This window comes from Centruroides sculpturatus, unplaced genomic scaffold, assembly GCF_000671375.1.
Source record: "Centruroides sculpturatus isolate CEXI.00-Female unplaced genomic scaffold, Cexi_2.0 scaffold365, whole genome shotgun sequence".
In the NCBI taxonomy this organism is placed as follows: Eukaryota; Metazoa; Arthropoda; class Arachnida; order Scorpiones; family Buthidae; genus Centruroides; species Centruroides sculpturatus.
In genome coordinates this window covers 485,379-499,263 of record NW_019384598.1, presented here as the reverse complement: position 1 = coordinate 499,263, position 13,885 = coordinate 485,379, and the positions used below count along the sequence as shown (strand labels likewise).

The 13,885-nt window shown below is 32.9% G+C and overlaps 1 protein-coding gene across 7 annotated transcripts in view; it reads left to right on the top strand.

The window, feature by feature from the left end:
- Positions 1–13,885, top strand: part of LOC111624929 (rho GTPase-activating protein 190-like) — a 134,394-nt gene that overhangs the window by 63,971 nt on the left and 56,538 nt on the right. For 5 of the 7 annotated variants that reach the window (XM_023367915.1, XM_023367916.1, XM_023367920.1 and 2 more), the window contains exons 4-14: positions 2,551–2,760; positions 2,834–3,136; positions 5,222–5,374; positions 6,255–6,369; positions 6,439–6,562; positions 8,101–8,317; positions 8,437–8,610; positions 9,602–9,853; positions 10,659–10,837; positions 10,953–11,124; positions 12,681–12,886. In XM_023367915.1, the coding sequence (XP_023223683.1) occupies positions 2,551–2,760; positions 2,834–3,136; positions 5,222–5,374; positions 6,255–6,369; positions 6,439–6,562; positions 8,101–8,317; positions 8,437–8,610; positions 9,602–9,853; positions 10,659–10,837; positions 10,953–11,124; positions 12,681–12,886 (2,105 nt within the window). The remainder of the gene's footprint in view (positions 1–2,550; positions 2,761–2,833; positions 3,137–5,221; positions 5,375–6,254; positions 6,370–6,438; positions 6,563–8,100; positions 8,318–8,436; positions 8,611–9,601; positions 9,854–10,658; positions 10,838–10,952; positions 11,125–12,680; positions 12,887–13,885) is intronic. The other 2 variants (XM_023367918.1, XM_023367917.1) reach the window with 1 other exon arrangement.

Genomic DNA, 13,885 nt, shown 5'->3' with positions numbered 1-13,885 from the left:
ATTTTATGTCTTTTTAATTTGACATAATCTAGATTAAATTTTTACTTTTCAATTGTTTTGTTGTATAATGGATATGATCTTCTACCTGTATGTTAAGTTTTGTGCTGGCTGAATTAATGGTTATGCTTAGTTAAAGCTGATAAATGCAGGAATAGTTCGGTAATGAAGCCACATGGTTGGTCCATAGTGGAGCTGTAATATGTCAGAACATCATAAACTCTACTATTGAAACTGTAGGATAAACAAGCTTTTATATTTTAGATATAAATCTTACAGAAAGAACAGTATTTAGATATCAATAAATATAAAGAATTAATTTAAGGTGTTATAAGTAGTTGGAGGAAGAACTTGCGCTAATAGTGAACTGTTATTTTATTTATAAATATTTTTGACTTGGATTAATTGTGTTATAAGTACATAAAAGGATCGCCAATAATATTGAGCTATGTTGTTGATAATACTTGTAATTACTAATGAAATGTCAAGTAATTTGGTCTAGAGGTAGACATTAGACATCATCTCTTGATAAATTTAATAGTTGTAAATAAATTAATATTTAATAATGAATTTATAAGGTTCTAGAAGAAAAGAATTGGTTTAGTGCGGGACTCAGATTTGCAATTTTCGCTTGCCATAAGGACAGGTTTCCAGTTATTCTATTTGGACCTCCATCTTGTCTCTGTTTACAGAAGTATTTATTTAGATATAACTGTACTGGTTACTCAGATAATTTTAAAGATCAGTTAATCAGTTTTTATATTTGTATATAAACACACTGCTGGGGTAAATGCGATAATCGACAGAGTGCAATGGAGGTTATTCTGGGCAGTGGGTGTGGAAGACATTTTCAGTTTGTGCCATGAGTAAGCAATATAGTTATATCTAAATTAACAGTTCTGGTAACATAGATCGGACATATTTTATTAATAATTTATTAAGCGATGGTGCCAAATGTTTACCTCTAGGCCAAATTACTTGGGCTTTAATTAGTAGTTGGTAGCTTTAATATAACGAATTCAATCCAGCAATCGTTTAGTTTTAATCTAGTAATAATGGTAATATTTAACAATTTCATACGTAATTGTTTTTGTCTTTCTGTGGTAAATAGAACTTGCAATTGCATAATAGAACTATGCAATTGCAAGGTTTGTTGCAATAGCCTTGTAAAAAGTGAAGCTACATTAATCCGGTGATGCGCAAACTTACAGCCACTGCTTAAGTGTGGTCTCCGAACTTATTCGACACTTCACTTATAAATGATAGAAATAGGCTTGTTTTTTAGTATATATGGAATACAGTTGACTCGGTTTGAGACGAACACCAATAAAACAAATAATGCAAACAAAAATTTTACTAGAGTTTGTTTAATTGAACTGTAAATTATCTTCAAAACTCCCAGAAATAACTCTATTTCCAATAATTTTTTTTATTATTCACATCAAAAAGTATAAAAAACCAAATTATACCATAATAAATGTTCTATTTTGAGTAGAATAGACTTTCTTCTTCTAGTAAGCAGAGATTGGTTCAACCTCTGATTGTAGAGCAGTTCAAATGTCTGCTTTTAGTGGACCATTCTACCGTACTCGGAAAACGGGGTTAAAGTTTAAGGACGTCCACCTCTTTAAGTGGATGCGGCCTCGTGCAAACACGTGCTAGTTGTATTTTGGGGGTGCATAAGGTGATTCCAGGTTTGGCTACTTTGTGTCAAATTTGGACCCTAGTAGAAAAGTTACGACAGCACCACGTTAACCGATAAATGTGGCAACTAACGACTAAGAATTATTCATCAATGAGCTATGTAAGAAGACTATACATTATACTGAGTTCTCACTTAATATCTTACAGGGATTTATCCATGGGCATCCATATGGTTTATGGGATACCCATGGATAACACGATACAAACTCGTACTGTGAATGACCTTATCAAATGAATTTGAAGCATGACGTGTCAACATATTTATGTGAACACTCATAATTGAACCGGAGATTAAATCTTGAGTGGCATTCTGGCACCTTATCTGGTTAATTTAATATGATATTGATGCTGAAATTCCACATATGATACATGCATGCACCATAGCATCGAAGTATTTTCCTTTCTTAGAATCTATTCATTCTAATTCATTAACAAATGAAGGTTCTAAGAATTAAGTTTGTATGTATATATTTTCTTCTTTGAAATGATTTGTGTATTTTTGTTTGAGGATTACTCCAGTAATAAAAGATTATCTTGCCTTCAAGGCAGCTCCCACGTTTGGTATTGTTGATTGCCAAATAATTGCTTATTTGTCCTCTTCGATTTGGCATAATATATCAGCAAGGAGCGAGAAACGACAAATGCCAAATATTAGTCACAAGTAAATCATCCACGCCACTCGTTACTGCCAAATGTTTACTTGGCATTCGGCAAATATTGAACATGCGGGGCCAACTTTAGGTTCTAGGAATTAATCTATTGGAATTATAATTTGCTTTGTATAGATTAAAATTACCATCATCATAATATTTAATCGATTCGTTAATGCGACTTATTTTTTAATAACAGTGATTGGCAGACTGTTCGAGACATGTTGCGTCAGCATCCCGACTTTAATCAGTATTTTCTCGAAAGTCCAGACGAACAACCTTGGCAAGAGAGTGATCTTGTTGATAGTTCGGAAACACGAATACCTTTTGATCTTCTAGATACTGCGGAAGCGGAGAATTGTTTCGAGGAACATAAGGCGGCATTAGATTCAGAGCAGCGAAGAAAAGAGTAGGTTTATTTCGTTTATCTTAATTTTAACATTAGTACGTAAAATTATAATTTTTCTTTAACTTAATTTTAGAATGAGGAAACAGTTTAAACAGTTGTTAGAAGAAACCGGTTATGTCACTCCGGGAAAGCTACTCTCCGAGGTTCAGGTACTGTTCATGGGTAGAGAATGTTACGAATCCCTCTCCGAACAAGATCTTCAAGAGATTTATGAGGAACACCAAAGAGAGATAACCGAGCGCGCTAAACAGAACTTTCAGGAACTGTTGTTAGAACATGCAGAATTGTTTTACCATTTTGCCAGTGTAGGTCCAGGGAGTGTCATTACTCAAGAAGATATCAACAAGATCACTAGTACTTTACAAGAAGATTTAAGGTAAGTTTATGGTAATGAATTATATTTTTATTTATATTCATTGTAGCATTGGTCATGCGCAATGCGGGGGAAACAGGATGTTAGGGGATGGGTCCGTAAAAAATTCTTGTGGTTAGATTTGATCTTGGATCCCCAGAACAGCAGACTGACCCTTAACTGTCTTGACAATTTGGCCATCTGTAAAAGGCATATTAATGACTCCTCCTTCAAATTAATAATGTAGACTTTGTGTAAAGTTTATTTTACTAGTGTAGTGGAGACTGTTTGGCACGATGTTCCTTCGATGCTCCTGTAACCTTCCTTCCAAAATCCTAAAAAACATGAATGTTCCAGATTATTTTGTACATATCTGCAACTGTTTAGAACATCAGTCACATAAGAATTCAGTGTAGATTTGTAGAAGACAATATAAAAATGTAATTTTATGTAAATATACTACATTATTTTTTATAATAAATTGTAAGTTTCTAAGTTTATGTGTGTATATGATTGCATTTTACTCAAGACTAGTTGGGTAAGTAGCCTTAAAATACTGTGAAAAGCCACTTTTTTATTTCAGCAGATATGTAGGGCAAGTCTTGACGCATACAAATGGCAAAGTCAGGCTTGATACCTGCATACACCATGCTCTAATTTCGGTATAACCAATATAAAATGGCAGCATCCTTTGAGGTGTGTGTCAAAGATAAATGATTGTTTACCTAGTTAATCTGTCATAAAGTACCAGTAAAGTAACAGTGATAACTATTGGGTTGAGGAGTAATTCACGAGCATGTTTTTTTTTCCTTTCTTCAAATTATTTTAAACAAAAAACTACAACAAATTAATAATATACTCGCCATCGTTGTTTACAACTTTGATGATTGCGAGTGTTGATTTTTGTTGTTTTCGCTCAAATGTGTGGCATCCAAGCACTGAGCTTCTGAACCTCGTCCGTTGAGTGAAGGTGGTTCATCACAGTTTTTTGATTACAGTCCATCTGCCCTGCCATTTCTCTGGTCGTTTGATGTCGATTTTCATGAAGAAGTTCATTTGATCACTCTTCATTGAACTCAATTGGTCAACTGGTGTGTGATCCATTCTTGATTTCAAATCGGATTTTTATTTTCGAAGTGCAAAAACCAATGGTGGGTGGTACTCTGAGGCATTGCTCATTCTCCATACACGGCATAAATCTCATAAGTGGCTTTGGCGGCCATAACGCTTCGATTAAATGCAAAAAGCAAATGGTGTCAAAAATGCTTTTTTGTCTACTTGACATCACATTTTAATGATCTGATAGTACACAAAATTAAAAAATTAAAAAATCAAAACATGATATCTTGTAGAGCAAAAAAATTCTCTTTCAAATAACGTAAAGCATTCGTGAATTATTCCTTAATCCAATATATTACATACAGTTAAACTACTGTAAATCAGTGTTTCTCAACCTCTAATGAATCGTCGCCCCTTCAATAAAACCGTTACGTAGTATCGCTCCCTTCCCTTCAAAATTCCAATGCCGAGGGCCAAGGCTAACGCCAAATTCGTACTGCATTGAATAGACTAGTGACTAGTATAATGTTATTTGTTTAATTATTGTATGAAATATAACGAATAAAATATCTAATTATTCTTAATATAATGTTTTACTTTATTGTCCAGAAAATTGTTTTTTGCCCCCAAAATATAAATTATTACTAATCACCCCCTCAACATGGAAAAATGCCCACATGGGGGCAATATCGCCTCGTTGAGAAACACTGCTGTAAATAGATGATGCAGCTCTTCAGTAGGCATTGTTCTTTGAGAGTTTTCGGTAATTACATCGTATTGTTCTCTTCGAATTGTTTCTTGAACATTAAAATTACCATTAACCATTTTTTACGAATTTGTACAGATCTCACACCACTTCAAAGTATGGGAAGAAACATATGAAAATCATTACTTTAATTATATTTAGCATGTAAAGTAAAAATGTGTAACATTTTGTAATAAATTTATTATATTAAAATGTATTAATGATTATTATTATTCCTGTTTATATTGAATATTTTAAGAAGCCATGCTTTATTCGATATTAATGTTTTTCATTTCTATTTTTAGGTATAAGGCCTTAGACAGATTGGATCAGGAACGAATGCTGATGCTGCTTCGACATCTTGGATTCGTTCACGGTCCAATCAGGGAACATTGCCCGGCTTTTCCGAAGTGCATGGATTCTCTGATCGAAAAAGTCATTGCGCAGAAAGTTCATAGGTACGTCCGCAATAAAATCTTATCGATTTATCGACACGATTTTGGATCGCTAAGGAAGGCAAATATCAAAATTGGAAATTGTCGAAATTTAATTACCGATTTATACGTGAAGATCGGATAAAAAGTTTACCCTCGCGACGTAGACTTGGTGAAGCTAGCAAACAGTTGTTTCTTTACCCCTGGAGCATGTAGTAAATAAATGTTTAAGAATTAAACATTTATTGTGACGTGCAGTAGAATGATAACAAAAGTGCTGAGTCTACTCCTTTGAGTAAACTTTTCATTCGATTGCCCAGTATAAATTGTAAAGTATGTATAATTAAATTTAAACGATCTGTTAGAGTACAGTGAAACCTCTATATTCGTCAACCTCTGTATTCGTAATATTTGATATTCGTCACATTTTGATAAATCCCCCCCCCATATTCGTTGGTATTTTCTGTATTCGTCGTCATTCCCAACACCTGCAGTGGCGCTACAATCACACGCCTGCGCCAGTAAGCTAATTGTGTTAGCTTAGTGTTGCCAATTTAGCTAATTTTTTACTAGATTTATTGGATATACGAACAATCTAGCTTGCAAATTACTTAAATTATAATGGCTTAGCTATTTTTATAATGCTATCCAGATATGAAAACGATATGATTTGAATATTTTTATTAAATGTCTAGCTATGTTTTTTGCAGGATGGGATCGGATTAATTGAATATCGGTTATTTATTGTGAGAAAAATTGTTTCTATATTTGTCATTTTTCATGTTCATTAGATCCTTAGGAACAGATTGATGACGAATATAGAAGTTCCACTGTATTTGTAAAATTATACGATGATAATTTAAATTTGTGTTGAAATTTAAAAAATGCTTGCAATCATTTTTAGGCCTTCATCGTGGTCAAAAAATAGTCAGTGGTTGCTGGAGACCGAGAACAATCAACTCAATCTGGTTTTGCTGGGATCGGGAGGTCTGGCCGAAGAACTAAAGAACGCCATAAAGGTAGAAATTAGCCCTTAAACGTTTATCGAATTTCATCCTATTCGAGTCTATACGAACGTAATATTTCAGGCCCAGACGACCGACGACATATATGAAATGGATAAAATCCAATACACTTTAGATTTTAGAATTATCGACGGTGACGTCGGACTGCCTCACAATTCATTTAGAACTTTAGAATTTATGCCTCATGGTAAGTTGCTTTATAGTTTGTTAAAATTTATTATTAATTTTTTTGCTTTGAATCAGAACAATATTTTTAAGTAGATTACAATGATTATTTCAGTAAACTGTAGAATATAATTTAATTAAAACAAATTAAAACACATAAGCAAACTAGAATAGTAGTTATATAAAAGCTTTCTTATGAAAAATGAATAAGTATTTGTTCAAATAGTCATAAATTTTAATGAAAACAGACAGAAATTTGAGCCGAGTACATAAATACATTTGCTTTTTATAAAGCAGAAATGAAAGAAAAATAATTTCAGGAACAGGAAGAGAATTAAGGAACAGGAAATTAGAGAATAAAAAGAAATCTATTTTTAGAATAAACAAGAAAAATTGTCTGGAACAATTAATTTTCTTATGATGTAACGATTCCTTTAGTTAGTGAGAATTTCTTTTAAGTTATAAACAATTAATTAATTAATTAATATTTTTGGCACGACGCAAAAAGTATAGAGAAAATCGTGTAACTAAATAAATTTGATTAAACGGAAACTATAAAAATGGGAGAAATGTTTTACGAAACAATATTTAACTGTTTAACTCCATTGCTAAAAAAATGAGTGTGAAAAAATTAGATTTGTTGAAGTATTTTCGGAGATGTTTTTGTTACAAATTAAAAACAAGATTCATTAATATAAGAGATTGCGCTTAATCAATGTTTAAGTTACTGGTGAATGGTAGAAAATTGCTCGAGTTATTGCTCGAGTTAGAAAATTGCAATTGATCAGAGCTATTCGGTATTTGGACAGATAGGGAAGCAATTTAATGTTTTCCATTGGAAATAATGATGTAAATTTTGAATGCAGGTATACTGCCAAATTTCCTTTTCTCGCGGTTCTAAGGCCTTGACAAATTGAATGTGATCACATATAATTATAGCTTATCACCACACCATTAACCCACTAATTATACCTTCTACATGTATAAACTAGATATTAAAATTCACACCTTCCTCTCGCTTTCCAGCATTTCCGATTAAAAACGAATGCTTTTGGCTACCTTCAGTGGCCTGTGTCAGGTTAAGCAGACTCTGTATCAAACCTGCCATAGATTTGTTCGATATAGATTCTGCTTAACCTGATACAGGCCGCCGAAGGTAGCCGAAAACGTTCGTTTTTAATCCGGAATTTCAAGTTTCCCCTCGTGATTTTGTCGGTATTATAGGAAGTGTCAGATCGTCAGTTATGGGAAATTCGGCAACGTACCTATACTTGAATTGCTTTTAGGAATGTGTTAGATTCGGATATGGTCGTGTACTAATTTTTACATGTAATAAAGCAAAAATATGTGAAAGAATGCTACTAGAAAGCCACATTAAATATTTTATTTTCATTGATATTTTAATAATAATTTATTATTTATTTATGATTAGAAATTCTAATTTTTTCTCTTAAAATAAAATTTAGTTTTTAATTCTGTTTATTTTATATTTAAATTAATATTGATTATATGACTCTAATGGTAATTGCAGTCGTTTATTTCTTAATTTTACATTTGTAGACATTTGTCTTGTAGGGTGTTTCTGTGTATATTCTAATCCGCAAACTCTGGAATACATCAGAGATAGTTTAGAAAAGACTCTGTTGTCCAACTTAGAACAGGAAGATCGATTGCCATTTCACGGTCTTCCCATCGTCATTCTCTTCGCTGCTGATGCTAGCATCAATGAAAAAGATCTGATGTTTCTTCGAGAAGAAGGACAGAACAGAGCCAAAAGGTGAGCACTTGCTTGGATTTTCTTATTTTTAGTTTAATTGATTCTTGAGAAGCATTAAATATGTTAATTTCTATAGACATAAATAAAGTAGAGTTAATGTTAAGCATAAAATTTTACAGCCTTCAATGTCCTTTCATCGACGTAAGCTCAAATGATTCATCGTCAGATCAGCAGTTTGATGAAACAAATCTCAGTCAAGCTCTACAGTCATTGATGCAAAGTATACAGAGACGTGCAAGCTTACTTCAGATATATCATACTCTTCCAGAACAACCCATCAATCCAGATATTAGGTAATGTTTATTTACTAAATGTATACATTTGAATATGTATTAAACAGTTACTCTAATATGGTGAAACGTCAGTTTTTAAACTACGCCTGAATGTAAATGCTGTTTTCTTGAGGTTGTATCGATATGTACGGTATCAAAAATACAGAATTTTGTAAATTAGAGCCTCATGCTTTTTAGTTCTGTATTTGTAGATTTTCAATGAATTATTTTGTAATTCTCTAGCAATTGTAACTCACCATTCTAGTGTAGACTTGTAAAAATTAAAGCTCGGATCGTGCATACGATCTGGGAATAAATAAAGCAATCTACTTTCTCTCTGTTAATTCAGCTCTCATTGCCGCTTTACAAAATCAGAAATAGCAAACAAAACAGCCAATAAAGTGGGAGAGAAGACTTACGTCACAAGAAAAAAAAAAAGGCTTCCGATAACGGTATCAATCTACCATTCTGGGGAATTGGGATTGAATTTAGGAGGAGAATCCTAAGAAGTTTTTGTGGACAGTCTGTCCCAGATATGTCGGGTCCTGTTCCTCACCCATGGATCTGACCGAATTCATTGTGAGTCTGGAAAAAAGCTCTATTAGTGCTTAAGGGGCAGAAAAAGCTGAAGGTGAAGAGAGAAAAACCCCTCAATATTATATATTGGCAGCAGGAAATGGTAGTTGAATAATATGGATTTAGTATATGGTGTTTAATATGTCAAAAAGTGTCATACTTAACTAGAAAATAAACTTTATATGAGATACGGTAAGAGAAGAGTTGCACTTTAAATTTTAGATTTAAAAAAGAAACTAAAAAATCTGCGATATAAAAATGGTAAATCTGAATTAGTAAGAAATTTTTATAATTAATGAAACAGAGATACATAATTAATTACTTTATTTAATGATGTTTTACTGTATTTTTAATTAAATATAATTATGTTTAAGCAGACTTTTTGGACTTAATTTTCATAATCACAATTTGCTTTCTTTTTCTAATTATTATTTAGGATTATAATGTGTATGTTGTGTGGTGATCCATATACCATAGAGCACGTATTAGGTCCTCTTCTTAGTCATCAATGCTGCTTCGTTACTTCGCCGCACACTATAACTCTAGAAACGTATCTGGGCGACTCAAAAAGGAGCGTGGAAGTCCGCGTGACGTCCTACCACGGAGCCAACGCGTACAGAGACGAATTAGTTCACGGATTTATTCTTGTTTATTCTACAAAAAGAAAAGCTTCGCTTTCTACTTTAAGGTATGTCTCTTTGTAGAAACTGTAATGTCACATCTGTTTGCAGATCATGCAATATTTTTGGAAATGTAAACTGGAATGTCAACTTAAAAGTTTAGTTCTTTTTAGAATTAAGTTTGGGGTCGAGCATTCTTGAATTTGTTTGAAACAATGAAACTTTAACGACCTCATTTATCGGTTCTGTTTTATCACAAACTACTCAAGACAATTTAATTCAAATGTGACTCTTTCTGTAAAAAAAAAAAGCACAGTATTGTTTAAAATACAGAAACAATTATTAAGAATTGATCTTTTATTTTCTTCTCCGTTCTCGGCATTTGCAAGTATCAAAACATTGGACGGCCAGATGGCCGAACAATTAAGGCGACAACTTACTGCTGCAAATCTGGATGGGTCAAAAAAATCCCCGGGAATTTTTCAGTGCGGTTGGACCCTGTTCATTGCCACCCAGTTGCCCCACTTTGGGCTCGGTCAAACTAATAATTGGCTTGGTAAATAAGGCCCACTTAGTACCCACAGGATGGAAAGAGTTTAAAAAGTATTGTATTTTGTATTCTTTAATTTGCCTGTTAAGATATGTTTGTGTCAACTGTAATGACATTTTCATTGATGTTTTCTACACTTCAACAATTAATAATAAAATTTCTTAACTGGAAACAGCGCGCTTATCAACAACATGGAAATTTCTTATACACCGCGATGGTGACAAAACTTGAATGTTTGAAAAGTTTCTTAATTAAAATTGAAATAGCTTTTTAATTCTTTTTGACTGTAGTTTTGCTGTAATTCTACTTGTTTACATTTTCAGTGCTTTCTCTATGAATATTCCTAACATTCCAATACAAATTTTGGCCGTGACCGAAACGGGAAGCGCCAACGCATTTTTCTCGAGCGAATTATCTCATCAGCTCATTACGGAGGGAAACGCCGTCGCCGACAAATTACAAGCCCATTTTATGACTTCGACAGCTACTTGCCAACAAAATAGTAAATGTCGTTTTATTAAAATTGTCTAGTCGATAGAATTTGGGAGCTTTCCGTTTCGATTTTATTAAAATCGACAAATGAAAAATAAGTATTAAATTATGTTTCTTTTTTCTAGCTGCATTTTATACACCGTTTTTTAAAGAAGTCTGGGAAAAGAAACCTCAGATAGAAAAGGCATTCCACATGGAAGATTTAGATTATCCGATCGATGGTCGAACACCCATACCGCCTCCAGTTCCTTCTCGTCAAGAATCTTACCATATACGTAGTGGATCATTAGAAGATGGGTAAGTGTAGTATTTAGAGTAATAAGTATCTAAAATTGATTGGTTATATTTATTTTACTTAAGATTTATTAAATTTTCCATCTAATTTGGATGACTTAAGCTGCATCTGTGCTGCAGACAATGACGACCGTGGATGTTAATTGATAATTACAGTGTGTCACTTGTCATATTTGTTTGTTGCCAAAGTTTTTGTGTTAGGGCATGCGCAGTTTAAGTTCAGTTTAGCATTATTCCGTGGATTTCTGCATTTTTAGACCAGACTCGGCCATGTTTTAAAAATGGATATGCTGAATTAAATGTTAATTCTTTCATGTTTCCGGACGTGTCATAGAGCCGAGGCCTTTCTTTGAGACACAAGATTAGCCATTCCTCCGTCTTGTTTTAAGAGAAATTTGTGAAGTTTATGTCAATTGGTCAATATCATTATGACAATGATGACAACTGTGGAATCTTGGCTAACTTTTGAATGATGAATGACTAAAATAAAAATACAATGATAATGTCTGACGTGAACATTTTACTGACAGACAAATGGGTTTTGTTGTTGTTGTTGGCAGCATAAACACAGCCTTAATAGGCAATCCAATAAAGAGAATTCTGTAAAATGACTAAAAAATTTAATAGAAATGTTTTCAAAACTCTAAATAGGCTTGTTACAAGATAACAAATTTGTTGAGACTCCAAAAACTATTAGGGGGTGTTCAGAAAATATGAAATGTTTGATTATAAAAAGGAAAAATAACAGTATACATGGGAAGAAATTTTATTAAGTAATTAGTACAGGACCAATTACTTTTCTACATAGTTACCATTACAGTTTAAGCACTTGTCATATCACAGCACTAGTTTGTAGATTCCTTTATCAGATTTTCACCATCAGTTTCGTCAGAGGGACGGTTTCTTTCACCTCGTTATCTATTCCTAAATATTCTTTCAGCTTGGGAAAGAGCCGAAAGTCACTGGGGGCCAGGTCGGTACTGAATGGTAGATGGCCGAAAATGTCCCGGCCAAATTTCCAAAGCACGGCTCGAGTGGCTACAGAAGAGTACGATCACACATTAACTTCCTTGATTAAACATCAAATATCATTTTCTCACACCTGCTTTGTTCATAATGTGACCACTATACACTTTTGTGATTTGTATATGAATTTTTATAGGACGAACTTTTTTTACATTTAGAAAACAAATAACACTTCGGCAGGATTTTCAATTTTTGTTCACATTTTAACCCTTGACAAAACAGTAATGATAAGCTTGCCATTATGAAAACTACACGTGCTAAGCTAATACATCAGAGAACAAATTGACCTTGAATTGATGGCAGTCATTCGTCTGCACAGAGCGCCATGTGCAAATGTTCTTATTTTCTGGACACATGTTGTATAATCATGTTTTCATCAACTATGTTTTCATCAAAATCTACTGTTGTAACAATCAAAAATGATTGAAATTTTATTATTATATATTGTATTTTGAAGAAATTAAATCATTTTTAAAAATTTGGCATAATATTAAACCAGAAAACAAAAATGTAAACGACGTTCTTTTATTCAGTGCCGATTCGGAAAGTCTCTACGAACAACTCCCGATGGACAACAGCCGGCCCGAAGACGAACCCGCGTCTCCGGCCAGTTATCTGGACGGAGGGCCTCTGAGTCTGAGCGACGACAGCGACCTGTATTCCAGCGTGTACAGTAAAGAGAACGGAGAACATCTGGTGAAGCCAAGCAGGGTCAAAAACAAAAGGAGCCTTCCCACGGGTAATGATTTACTGCGGTTTCTTTTGAAGTAAATTTTGAACATTTAGTCTAGTCCAAATTTGTTAAAATGTACTTTTTGAATTAATCTTTTATTTCATTATTTGAATATTTTTACTGTATAATTTGTTAATGTTTAAGAGACAAAATGATATACATATTATATTTATATGCACTAGTATCATAAGTTTTATATTGTAAGATATAATATATGAATATAAAATACTTGGATGGATTATTAGAAAGTTTATGCATTGTCGAGAACAACTCTAGAGTTAAAATTGATAAAGGAAAAATTGTGGGATATATTATTATGATTTTTAAGTCTGAAATTGTTGCTTGAATATTTTGTGTTTAAAATATTTTGAATAACAAAAAAAAGTCGTTACACATAATACTTTGTACGAAAAATAATTTTCGTTGTATTGAAGTATCGGAATTTTTCAAAATCGTGTTGTAATTTACAGTATTTATCTATTTATTTCAAATATTTATATACAATAAATACGACTGACCCTACAGTTATTACAAATGCTAAACCAACGGCCGAATTCTCTTTTGGGCCTTCGGGGTTAAATTATTACCGAGCAATTTGACTGGAGGAAGATTGCCATGCTGCCAGCTGTTGTTATATGTAATATTTAATTAATTAAATTTAAATTTCGTAATATTCTGCAAGAAATTTAATTCATTTATTGTTACGTTTAACAAGAGATGGTGACTCGGCAGCCTGCCTTTTGCCAAATTTCTTGGTAATTTTTTAGCCCCATTTTCTGTTTAGTGTTTAAATATTTAATTAAATTGTCTAATGAAAAGAAACGAAAAGCCCAAATTTGAGAATACTACGAAATATTTTGTCCATTTGTTTTATTCGTATACAAAAGAAATCATATTGAATAAACATTCAACCATTATTTTACTAGTCGTATACTTTTCTTTTTCATTTCTTTGCATCGTTAGTCTGACGGTAAAAGATTTTGAAAGTAATTTATATTTTTGATT